Source organism: Arachis hypogaea, chromosome 5 (genome assembly GCF_003086295.3).
Source record: "Arachis hypogaea cultivar Tifrunner chromosome 5, arahy.Tifrunner.gnm2.J5K5, whole genome shotgun sequence".
NCBI classification, from domain to species: domain Eukaryota; kingdom Viridiplantae; phylum Streptophyta; class Magnoliopsida; order Fabales; family Fabaceae; genus Arachis; species Arachis hypogaea.
The window spans coordinates 7,023,026-7,036,535 of NC_092040.1; the positions used below are offsets into that span (position 1 = coordinate 7,023,026).

The window sequence follows — 13,510 nt, forward strand, 5'->3', positions numbered from 1 at the left end:
TATATATATATATATATATATATATATATATATATTATTAAATTTTTGTTTTTAACAACTTAATGGCTCCAAACAAATTCAAGACTTCTTTTTTGTCAAGAAACTGTAAGACTTAAAACATCTTTCTGCGTGCACTCTGGGCTGCTTGTTAAGCCCTAAAGTTATATTGGGCCGAGCCTATTTGCATTTATATTGGGCCAGACCTTTCTGACAATCCTAGTTCATTTAATTCACGAGCAACCTTAGGTCCAAAAATAATTCTCAAGCAACCCAATCCAAAGACCAAACGAAAGAAAAGAAGAGGAATAGTAATTCCAGACCCAAAAAAACAAGAAGAGGAATAGTAATTTAAAAGACAAAACCTATATATCCATTATCTACCCCTTCTAAATTTTCACTGGGCATTGTCTTTTCAGTGGTGTATCCACTACATTTGACCTTGACCTAGTGCTAAATGCTAGTAATGACAGACAGCACGCTACTGAATTTATATATTAACCAATAATTACCCTCCACTTTAATAAACATACTATATATGCACATTAAACATTAGGACAACTAATCAAATTTTGTTTATGTAGAAGCTTTCTTTTTCTTTCTTTCTCCTGTGTTTCAGACGTCAAACAAAAATGATTTTTAGGTACTCCCATTCAAAACACGTGGACCTCTTTACTACGGATAATGCTAATTAGAACCTAATTTCGTATTATATTGTCCCCGCAGCTGTGCTTAGAGATGTCTAATCCCACCTTTAGATGTGTAGATGCATGAAAAAGAGATAGAGATAGTGCTAACAGATGCATGATCGCACTTAGTACTTCTTCACTAACAACAACATCTTACGGCCAACAAAATTTAGGATACATAAACTTGGTTTATATATAAAAGAAATTAGTTGAATTGGTAAATAATTAGAGATTTTGGGTTCAAATTATAAAAATAGCACACTTTTTTTTTCTTTTTTAGGACGAGATCTATTTTATGTGAAGGTCAAGTTAATTTAACAATTAATTCGGAATCAACCAGTACTGACTCTTTAGTCTTTATAGAAAATAAATAAATTGATGCCTCTCAATGTTGACTGCACAAGTCTTTTTATAAGGAATAAGTTAAATAAAATAAACCGACGCATGGTGGTGGAAAAGGAAAGGAAAATGAAAAATACTCACGGAAAGAAAGAACCTACCCATTCAACCTTCTTCCTTTCTTTAATCCTTTTGAGTTTTTAAATAAAATATTAAATTTCAATCTTCTCTTGTCTCACACTTTCCATAGCAAACTGGTAAGTCACTTTCCTTCATGGTTTTCTCTGTCTCTCTTACCCGTATAAGTATCTATGACCTATCTTATTAAAAGACTCTATAATTTGACTCGAATAATCACCTTCCACGCCTAAATAATTGATTATTATGTTTAATTGCTAGCAAGTAGACAATTAGGCGAAACTCAACATATAACCTAACCTTGCCTAACACTTTTATTCACAAATAATTATAATAACGGGCTTAACTAACCAATTATAGATATATAGTGTTGCGGTTTCATTAATTATAGGATAAACACACTTGTTTTTTTGGATCAGCAAGATGCGGAAAGACAGGATTTTGTTCATTCATCTTCCTCTTTTAATTTTATAATAATGTCCATCAAAGTTTGGTAGCTACATATAGTTGGACCTGCAATAATGAGAAAGAAAGATGTGTTAACTTTAATTTTGCAGGTGGGATTTTGAACCTACCACTATAAATTTTTAATATATTTTATATTTCACTGCCGTATGCATGCAGTTGCTGTTAATCAATCTCTAATTGAAATATGTCGGATTTTTTCCTTTTTTTTATTAATAAAAATGATAATGTCAAAAATAATTGAATATTTCTCTCGATAATTTCAGGTTTGGTAGGAACTGGAACATAATAAACAAAAAAGAAGACGACGAATAAAGAGCAATTTAGAGTACATGTATGTCTATAATACAATAGTGCATGCGTATTTATCTTCGCCTATTTTATTTATTTTGTTTAAATAATATTTACAATAGATATAAAGTTTGATTTTAATATATTGACAGTGTAAAGAGTTTTATATAATTTTTTTTACAATCTTTAAGTGAGTATAGAAAGACTATGTCATTTGAATATAGTTCATTAACAAAAAAAATTTATATAATTATTTAATTAAATTCATGTGTTTAGATAAATTTTTAAATAAGAATATGAAAATTAGTTACTTTTGTTTATGTGATAATACATGATTAATTGTCTACGTAAAATTTTTTTTATACTAAATTGATAAAAATATGGGTTTTTGAAAGAAAAGTAAATGCTGAATAAGTTATTGAAAAAATTTTATGATAGACTTATATGGAATTTTGAAAAAGACAAAAAAAAACAATGCAAACAAGTCCATGAAAATTTGCAATACTGAATTTATAAGATCAAATGAGACAAAAGATCAACAAAATGATGAAATGTGTTTAACATCGTGGTTTTTGAAGAATCAACAAATTCAATGTTATAACTTTTTATTAATTTATTTAAAAATTTAATTTTAATATGTTATCAATGTAAAATTGTTTTACACGTGTATCTAATTATATGACATTATATTAACAAAAATTATTATTTTTTACATTAATCGCGTAAATGATTATTTAAGACAACAATTATAATTGTACGACTGTGTAAAATATTTTAGCTATTAGTGCACTAAAATCAAACTCTTTATTTGATAGTTCATGATACTAATGCGCCTCATGTTAGATTGGTTTATAGATAAAATAATATGAAAAATAAATACCGGATTAAAATTGAATACGAAAATATATTGAAATAAAAATTAAAGCAAAAAGATAGGTGAAAATTAAATATAAAGATAATCGTTCTATTTTTTATTTAATTTCTTGATGAAACAAGAAAGATATCCACTCAATTTAATTTATCTACACCATAATTTAGAAATAGAGTCAAAAAAAATCACTAACCTTCTACTCAATTTCCGAATACAACAAGAGAGTGATACATTCAACCGAATTTATCCACACCATGATTTTATCAAGAAACTAAAAAATGATTTGGCACTCCTCTAATCATTTTATGACGGCTACAATAGTTTAGATGATATTTATAATCTCTTATTAGATTAAAATTAAAAAAAAAATATAAAATCTAATTTAATAACTAAATAAATAAAATCAAAATACATAAAATTAAATTTAACATTCTAATATTTAAAAATATAAATTAATAACTATTAAACAATATTTAAACTCTTCATCTCACAAATATTTGTGACACCTATTATAAAACTTTATCAAATTTAATCACGAGATTTCGTTTAAAGAAAGCCATACTACTAGTGTCATCCGAGGTGGTTTACGAAGAGTTTTTTTTTTTCAGTAAAAAGGTCTCATATTTTATTTTGTCACTAATTTTTTTCCTCCCCTATATAGTGCATCCCTAAATTCTGCATAAAACTCAAGTACAAATTTTGTCCTCTATATACAGTGATCAATTTAAGACCTCGAAAGGGGATACGTCAATGTAATCCTTTTTTTTCTTCTTTTTTACTGCAAACGATAAGTTAATCCAAACAAAGGAAAGTTGTGTGTTATGTGTCCTTTTCCAAAAATAATAGAAGTAGGTACGTTTGTTATATATGTGGTCAATCAAGTTTTATTGACTTGGTCGTTTTTACTTTTTACCATGTTATATCCTTTAGATACTTAAATTACCGATAGAGTAGTTTCTGATATAGTTCGGTCTTTAGGTTAGTTGAGTCCATAAGATTAACGATTCTCCTGTTATGGAAATAAACAAAAAGTATGTCACAATGTCAGTGTATTTTTGAGAAGGTTGCACTTAAACTATGGTCACTATTGTAGCTATCACTTTCGAAGCAAAAGTGATGTCGCAAGAAGAAGTATATGCCATAAATGAATGGCAAGCCCATTAGCAAAAAAGGAGGGGGAAAAGATACACGAATGCGATGGATCAGAATGGCAGCCCCAAAACCAAAAGTGACATAGATCACTCAAAGGATAATTACGCGGGGTGTAGTTTGCTCATTTATTATTTCATTTCTTAATTAAAAAGTTGCGAGTTTTGATTTTATTTTGGACACCAAAAATATTCAATACCATGTTCAATTATATATATATAGGACAGAAAGTGATTATTAATAATAAAATGAGAGAGAGAAAAAAAAATAAAAAGGAGGATGGTGCCACTTGGCTTTCACATTAGTTTGTGTTTCAGAAATAGCTAAGTCGCGTCACTCTTCACTCTTCAGACTCGTGACACATGTGAATGTGAATGAGTGAGTGGGTAATGATAAGGTTTTTGGTTCAGTCCCTATGAAAGCCTACGACTAGGGACAAAGTTGCCTTCTACTGGCCCCATTTCACCATTACTCAATACTTATGCACGCTTTTTAATTTTTAGTATTGGATTTTTTAACTGTGTTTTTAAATAATATTTGAAAATTTTATGTATTTTTTATGTGGAGAATATAAATTTAAATATTAGATTTGTGATTTTTTTATTTTTTTGTTAATTTTTTTAATATTAAAAAAATTTAAATGTACAAGTCGAATTCTCTAATTTATTTTATGACAAATTTTTTTTAACACAAATCAAAGTTTGATTCTCAAATTTTTCTATAAATTTTATTATTTTTTTAAACATAAAAATTTGACTTATTATTTAAAATAAAAAATAAAATTTATATAAAAAATACACTAATTAATTATTACTATAAATTATACATAATTTCTCTTCATATTTAAAAAAAATTAGACTATTATTTATTCACCCTCTATGAAATTATTTTTTTTTATCAGTTACACTCTTCGCATCATGCAATTTGCTTTCATGGGTTAACTATTTTTTGCTTACCAAATCATGATGTGTGTATTTAGTTTAATTTTTGTTAAATTGGAGTTTGAATAAACATAATTTTATAAAATTAATTTTGAAAAAAAATGAATTTATATTAATATGATTTATGTTTAATAATTTTATACTAAAATTAATTTTAATAAAATAAATATTATTTAGATAATATTAGTTAAAATAATTATTTTTAGATAGATAATTATTAAAAAAGATTAATCATTAAATTATAATATTATTTTTTTAAGTATATTTAATTTTTGTATATTTTTTTGGTATATTTTTTATATAATATTTTTTTAGTATTCTTAATATTTTTTATGGTCAATTTTTATTCTTTAATTTATTCTATTTAATAGTATCAATAAATTATATTATAAAAAGATAATTATAAATATAATATACAAAAATTACAATTATAAAAGTGTACAATATCAAATAAAAAAATTAATAAAAAATAAAAATAATAAATAAAAAAACTCATACAAAAAAATAAAAATTTTATAAATAAAACAATAACAATAAAAATTTAATAAATAAAATAATAACATGTTTAAAGGGTAGGGTTAGTAAAAGAAAATGAAAGCACTCAGAAGATAGTTAATGAGATATAGGGTGTGTTTGACAAACGTCTAAAAGAAAATAAAATCACACAGAAGCTGGTTAATGAAATGTAGGATGTGTTTGACAAATGGATTGAAAAGGATAAAAATGTGTTCAAATTTAAATTTTTTAAACGCTGTTTTTTATTGTTTAGTAATTTTTTTTTCTAAAAGCCAGTTCATTTAAAATAAAAAATTATAATTTCTGCGTTCATTATTTTTATTTTTGTTGTTGGTCATTATTAATTTTAATAGTTTTCTCCACAGAAATTTAATTAATAGTTTTCTCCACAGAAATTTTTAGATTTGTTTTAAGTCACTTCAAATATTTTAATTTTGTTTTTATTATTTTTAATACTTTCTTATTTATTTTGATTTTTTGTTTTTTATTAAATTTTTTATTTTTATTTAATTATAATATAAATTATTGATCTTATTAAAAAAACAAAATAAATAAAAAACTAACCATACATAATAATAAAGTCATAAGTAATAAAATTTTATCGTTTAAAATAATACTAAATAAAAAAATACTAAAAGTACTAAAATAATTATAAAATATTTTTTTTGTCATGATAAAATTTGTCATTGTAATTTTTGTCTATGATTTATTATTCTAATTTTTTATAATATATATTATTGTTCCTATTAAAAATAATAAATTAAATAAAAAATTAATCATAAATAATAATAAAAATATAATTAATAAAAAGTTAGAACTAAAAATAATAATAAAATTAAGATGATTGAAAATATTTAAAAAATACTAAAATATATTATTTTATATATTTTTTAATTTAATAAATAAAAAATTGTTAGTTTTTATATATTATTTTTAATTTAATAAATAAATATTAATTTTATTATAATAATAAAAATTATAACATACTAATAATTTAGTATTGATCATTTTATATTTGTCTATATAATATTAAAATATATATTATTTAATTTATTTTTAATTTATTTTTTATATTCAAATATATATTTTATACTAATAATTAATTTTGTGTATAATTTTAGTGTATATCTAAAATAATTTTCGATGAATATACGGATAATTAAAAAAATTACAACTTTGTTAAAATTTTTAAGATTTTTATAATGTTATCTTTCTTTATTTATTTAAAAAAAATATTGTAACTTAATTTAATAAAACAATAATATAACTGTAAGAATATATTATAAAAAATACATTTTTTGTTTATTAAAAATGATATTATAAATACTTTGAATAATTTTATCTGAAGTCATGCATGATTTTAAAGTTTCATCATCACATACATGATATAAAAATATGAAGATATGATATTTTAATACATTAAATTAATTTATTTTTTCGTTTATATGATTATTTAATTTTCTTAGATATCAAGCAAATTTTTCAACAAAGAGAACTAGAGAAGTATGTTTTATATATAGCAAATTTCTTGATCGTGAGCTGGCATGAAAGAAAAACTGGAAAAGGATATGCAAGACACAAGTTAAGGAAACTAATAGAAATGTCAAACCAAGAATGGTATTTTTTTTTCACCACACCATACAGGCGTTAATTTGCAAATTTTTTATTTTAATATGGAAGAATGAATAAAATTTTACGTTAATGTTATAAAAAATAGAATTTTACAGTAAAAAATAGAATTTTACAATACTGTGAAAGTAAAAAATAGAATTTAAAAATAGAATTTTACAGTGTTGTTCTGTGCAAGTATAATAAGCAGAATACACAGAATCTGTGTATTGTCTTTATAAATTAAAAAAAATTGATCTGATTGTCTTTAAAAATTAAAAAAATTTGATCTTTATAAATTAAAAAAATTTGATCTGATAATTCGCACTCTGCGAACTTATACGCCACAGAATTTTATAAAATACCAAAACTTCCAATATTAAAAAATTACACTAATTCTTATCCAATATCCAAAAAAAATTAACCTTAATTTGCCATAGTTAAAATCGTGACTAAACTTTGATAAAATTATGACTAACATATATTAGTTACGAAAAGAAAAAATGTAGACATTAAAAGTATCACATTCATCTTAGTACGGTTTTGCGGCTATTACCCACGATTTTAAAAACTGTAGAAACCTTAGAATTAGCCATGGTTAATACGCATTTAGTCACAGCTATATAAGCCTATAACCTATCTTCGTATTTTGAAGAGTTAGTTTTAAAAATAGAATTACACAAAATGTAAAAAAAAAAGGGAGGGGGTTGTGAATGAATATTATAGGAAACTAGAAATGCAATACAATAAGTTGAGTCATGTTAGGCAGTGATTATAGCAATTCACCAGCAAGACTACTATTAGTCTATTGTTGAGTAAATAGTCTTAGCAAACAAATAATGTTAGAGAACTGTTTTAGTTAATATTAAAAACTTTGATTTGATTCATGAGCATGTAATATCCTAGATAATTCCGAGACATAATAATAGCTACAACATTAAAGTATCTACTTAATAATTTGGATTCAACAGTTTTATAAAGTGAAGAGAATACAGATTTATACTTCTTGTTCTGAATGAAAAAATGTGTCATATACACATCTGATTCACTTTAATTAGTACTTTCTTATTTGTGTTGTTTTGCTTGTTGCAAGTTCATTTTTTACTCTGATTGTTTAATTTTTTCTCCCTTATGTCTTTAGACTATCATACCTCCAAAGTCCAAATTGTCATACTAAATGGGGTTAAATAATTAGAAGAAATAAACTTTGAACTTTATATCACATAACAGTAAAAGATTAAGAATATTCAAGCAATAAGATGACATCTAAAAATTATACATAAAAGATACTTTTTATGGTTTTAACTAAAACCAGCCCATAATTAACAGAGAACAAACAATAAACATTATCTATTATACTCTTATGTGTTTGTACTATGCAAAAATAGAATAAAAAAAGAGGAATCACAAATCAAGAATAAAACCAGCAACTGAACTTTCTCTTGATTTGTCTCTCCTCTACATATCCTTTCTCATAATCCGAATCCCCCAAATATTAATCCCATTTTATAATATATTAAGTAATTAAGTATGACAACAAAATCACATACAAGATAAATAGAATCATGTACTTACAGCAGAGGGTTTTTACATACAAGCAGCTCTTAAAACTTTTCATCGCAAAATATCACCATCACCATTCCTACCTACAAATAATTGTAGATAAAAAATCAACTACCTTCTTAATTGGAACATAATTGCTAAGGTGTATATATATTAGTAGACAAAGTAAACTAGGGGCACATAATTGAAAAGGAGAAAATATAAAAGATACAACAGAACATATATGAAACAATGTGCTTAACAGCTAGCAGAAGCAGTCAAGTGGCGATAACTCTTGCAGCAACGTGGGATTGAAAAGGTAAACGTGGCGAGAACAGAAGCAGTAAGTTAGATAAGACATACAAAACAACTAATGGTTATAACCCTTAATCAAATATTATACAGTATCCTATACTAAAATATTTTCAACTTGTAAATGGTAAACTTGCTTCAAGTAAAATGTGAGAGATTAGATAAGAACTCATTAACATCACACTCTATTGCCATTAAAGGCATCTGAAATTATAAGTTGATATTCATCAAGAAAAAAAATACCGTGATACATAAAGTCTTATAATGGCCAAATGGACGCTTAGAACACTGCAAAGAATATGACATATGACATTGCAAAATTATAATGCAATCACAACTCAGATCTTCTAATTGATCAAATAAACACACTACAATACACACAAAAAAATGAAAATAAAAGAGAAAAACACATTTATACATAAATAAATAACTAATTTAATAAATAATTTAAAAAAAACATTTTAAAATAATCTGATATTATGTACACAATAAGACACTGCCCCCATTATGAAAGATACTAGGATCCAACCAATATCAATGAACAATCAAAGTAAATTGGGCAGGGATAAGATCCTTGCCTGTGGGCATAATATCGAAATCAAAGGACAAAGATAATAGTGATGATGTTGAAGTCTCTAAAGTTTCTTTAACAAATATTAAAGTTTAGCGACACGACACACCCACGCCCAAACCCAATGGATACTCTCTTTCGCGCACCATCCACTTCTAATCGTGACATATATAGTCTCTTCTAAAGCTAGATAGCTATTAAGATTTATCCAATTTTTTTTTTGGTGTCTAAACAAGGAAAGAAACAAAGCAAAAACTATCCTAAATCCGAGCGGATGATTCGTTGGAGATCAACACAAGGCTCAGACCAAATAACATGATTAGAGTTATTCTTGGCACCATATTTAGCCATCCAATCCGCAGCTCTATTTGCTTCTCGGGACACCCATTCAACGTGAACAAGCCAAGGACGAGATAAAAGCTCCTGAATCTTGTGAACCAAATCTGTTACTTCAGATGAATACCCACTTGTAAGCTCATGCATGATGGGCAGAATGTCAAGGCAATCCGTTGCACATATAATATCCCTCAAACCGCAATCCCAAGCTAAAACCAGCCCCCTCCAAGCAGCAAATAATTCACATCTGATTATAGACCAAGGGGGAATGCTTCCAGAGCAGCCCGAGATCCAATCTCCCTTAGAATCTCTAATAATACACCCAAATCCTGCTAAATTTGAATCCATATACAAGCTTGCATCACAATTAACTTTATTTAATTGATAATCGATATAACCCTCTTTATTTAATAAAAAGTCTGTTAAAACTTTAGTACTAAAATAGTAGGTATTTATTTATTAGATGAGATTAAGCAAAATATCAATAATAACATGTCAAAACAAAAGTCTAAAATTGGAAAATATTGATGGGTAAATAACACTCCAAAATGCATATAGATTGCTTTTGGGTGGAGATTGGAGAGGAATCTAAAAAGCCACATCCATTTACTAAAAAGCTAATTCTTAACAACTAAAGACGGGGAAACCAGGATATTTCTCTTCTCAACTTTACAAAAACCAAAGGAAAAAAAGTTCAAAGAAACCTCTAATTCCTTCCTTCTCATCCCCACCCCCAAAGTCGTTACTCTAACTAGATAATTATATTCCAAAAACTATACACATTAACTAGACCACATAGAGTTGAAAACTACAAAAGAAAAGAAAACGACAACAAAAAGCACAAAAGGACAAAGCTGACTCTACAACTCCACAGGGCTCTATACTCTCCATTTTTTACTCTTGCAGAGTAATAATGATTTCAGACTTCTCTTGGGTCAACAAAAATAGAAATTCCAGGTGGAGATTTGGTCCAGTCACCAACTGAACCGTCGCTGTAATCCTCACCCAGCCTCTTAATGCACCATAAATCTTCGGGGCACGATAGCATCTTCCAGTGCGGTATCCCAAACCGCAACGGTTCTTGACCAGACACTTCGGTAACTACCGCGCCGCAATCACGTTCTTTGGCCACGTTGTGCGCAAAATCGCACAAAGACTTAACCATCTTAACCGCCTCGGGACCTTCCCCTCCAATTCCATACATAAAGTGAAACCCGAACGGCCTGAAGAAGTCCGGAAATGACGGTAACCGTAAAAAGGGTAAAGCCTTGTCAACCACGCGAGTCGTCTTTGCAAGCGTGCGTTTCACGCGCGACGCACCACGCACTTGGAGCGTGAAGAGTTCCTTAGAGTTCCATATGCTAAGTATGGCCCACGACTTGGGTGGGTCGGATAGGAAGTGATCCGTGCCTTGCCAGGTGGCGCTGTCGGGAACGGCGAGGAAGGTCCCGATGGAGAGTTTGTTGTTGAGGACGGCGTCGATGTCACGGGGAAAGAACTCGGTGGTGGCGAATCGGCGGCGGTAGATGGTTTCCGCTTGGGAGGGGGTGAGGTGGATGATTTTGACCTTTGGGGAGAGTGTGAGACGGTGGGCGAAAACGGGGTTGACAAGGATGGAAGGAGTACGGAACTTTGTGTAACCGCATTTGTCAGTGAAGAGTTTTACGGATGCTAAATTGTCGTTTTCCGTTGCCATGTAGGAATACTCCGCGCCATTATCTCTGAACCATGCCTCCATTCGATGCACCAGCTTCAACCCTATTCCCATTCTCCTGCATGACACCAAACAAAACAACTCACCTTATTAAATATTTATTTATTTATTTATCTATTAATATTTGAAGTTGCAAGTTAGTTACCGGTGAGAGGGAGAAACGCGAAGGCCTAATATGTAGGCGACTTTAGCATAAACAGGGAGATGTCTGTTACTGTTACCAGTGTTACTAGTGTTGCTGTGTTTGGTGTTTCTGGAGAGCTTCTTTCCGCACGTGATGGTTTTGATGCAACCCCTTATCATTCCCACTATCTCATCTCCAATCTCCGCCACCTATAGTTGATGTCGAACACACACATCGATATTATTATACCGTTTTGGTTGAGAGGGACTTGATTGAAATAATAAATTATTTGCAATACACTAGTTCTTAATGGAATAGGAAAAAGCAGCAGGCATTCATTGATTTAGAGTGTATTTGAAACGCTTGAAAATAAAATTCTCATACGAAAAGAATTATTTTTTTAGTTTGAAATATAATAAAAAGTATAACTTTTAACAATTTTAATTTTCCTATTAATATTCACACTACAATTCAATTATTATTAAATATTAAAATATTAATATTGTCTCTGTATAAACAAATTTTAACTCTATTATAAGATAAATAAAAAAATTATAAAATAAAATAATAAAAAAATTAATAATTTATTTTATTAATATAATTAATTATTTTAAATTATAAATTTAAATTAAAAATAAAATTAAAATTTACTTCACATAAATAGAATTAGGTTTTCATTTTAATACTTTTTATACACTTTTAACATTGTTAAGTAAGAAATAAAAAATGAATGAACGAATAAAATAGGATACCAGCATGAGGAAAGAAGGTGAGTGGCGGACCCTGCAGATTGGGTCACCAAGGAGGTCGGTGAAGATACAGAGCTTTCCACTGGGACCAACCTCACATATTCTCTCTACTTCTTCTACTCTTTCTCTGTCTCTATTAGGATCATACTCTCTCATAACAACACCATGATGAAACTCCTCACCCATGCTAGCTTCTTCTTCTACACTAGGAGAAACAACGAAACAGAAAAATAAAGGAGAGAAGTGAATTGGTGTGGTGAAAAATGGCAGTGTCTTATATAGACTATGAACGAGATGGAGGGAGGGAGGGAGATGATGAAGAATGAATATCTCCACCAAAGCAGCGTTTTCGAGAGTGATTATTAGCTAGGGAGTGCAGTGTGAAGTGTGATTTGTGAGAGAAAACTCAGCCACCAAAAGGCTTCGAAGTTTGGGTCACTAATCAGGGGTAGAGCCAGCCTTCATTGTTCGTACGCTATCATAGGTTCGCACCAATTTGGAAATTCACATTCACACTTACACACCATATATATAGAGAGATAATTAGATATACTCATATACATGAAAATGAAAAAATAATAAAGAGGGACAAGTCTAAAAGTCATCTTACATGTCTTTTTATATACTGGCCGTTTCATTTTTTTTTAATTTAAAAATTAATTGTAATTTTTTTATTTTTTTAGATTCAACTAATTTTTTTTATTTTTTCTGTACTATATAATTTTATAAAATAATAATTTAATTTTCTCTTTATTTAATTTCATTTATAGGGTAAAATTGTAAACGGTTTAAATTAAATAAAAACAAACAGAATGAATGATGGAAAAAGATGAGAAAAAAAATGGAAGAGGGAAGAGGCAAATAAAAGAGGATATGGCGGCTATGGCTGCGCAGTTGTGTAGAAGTGATGCTCTTAATTGCACTTTTTATTTTATTTAAATACTGAAGGAGGCGTTGCCATCATGATCCCATTTGTAATGATTACCTTTAACACTCTCTTACTTCCCTACAATTTCCATAGCCCAAAATATAATGGGTCTCTTTATGGATCATCTATTGTAATCATGTGAAATACCAAATGGTAGTAAATATATACACATGCATGTTTCATGTGGGATGTGGATCCCTATTCATACTCATGTGCAACAAACAACATAT

The 13,510-nt window shown here is 28.2% G+C and overlaps 1 protein-coding gene and 1 long non-coding RNA gene across 2 annotated transcripts; both read right to left on the minus strand.

Moving 5' to 3' along the window:
- Positions 1-1,170: 1,170 nt before the first annotated feature.
- Positions 1,171-8,718, minus strand: LOC140184657 (uncharacterized). Its single transcript, XR_011881758.1, has 2 exons — positions 8,580-8,718; positions 1,171-1,676 (listed from the first exon to the last, which is right to left on the minus strand). It is a non-coding gene; the product is annotated as an uncharacterized lncRNA (long non-coding RNA).
- Positions 8,719-10,348: 1,630 nt separating this feature from the next.
- LOC112800504 (probable N-acetyltransferase HLS1) lies at positions 10,349-13,199 on the minus strand. The gene is made up of 3 exons (XM_025842821.3): positions 12,356-13,199; positions 11,625-11,812; positions 10,349-11,537 (listed from the first exon to the last, which is right to left on the minus strand). Exons 1-3 carry the CDS (start codon positions 12,536-12,538, stop codon positions 10,685-10,687), a joined length of 1,224 nt encoding a protein of 407 aa, XP_025698606.1. The 5' UTR covers positions 12,539-13,199; the 3' UTR covers positions 10,349-10,684.
- Between the last annotated feature and the right edge of the window lie 311 nt (positions 13,200-13,510).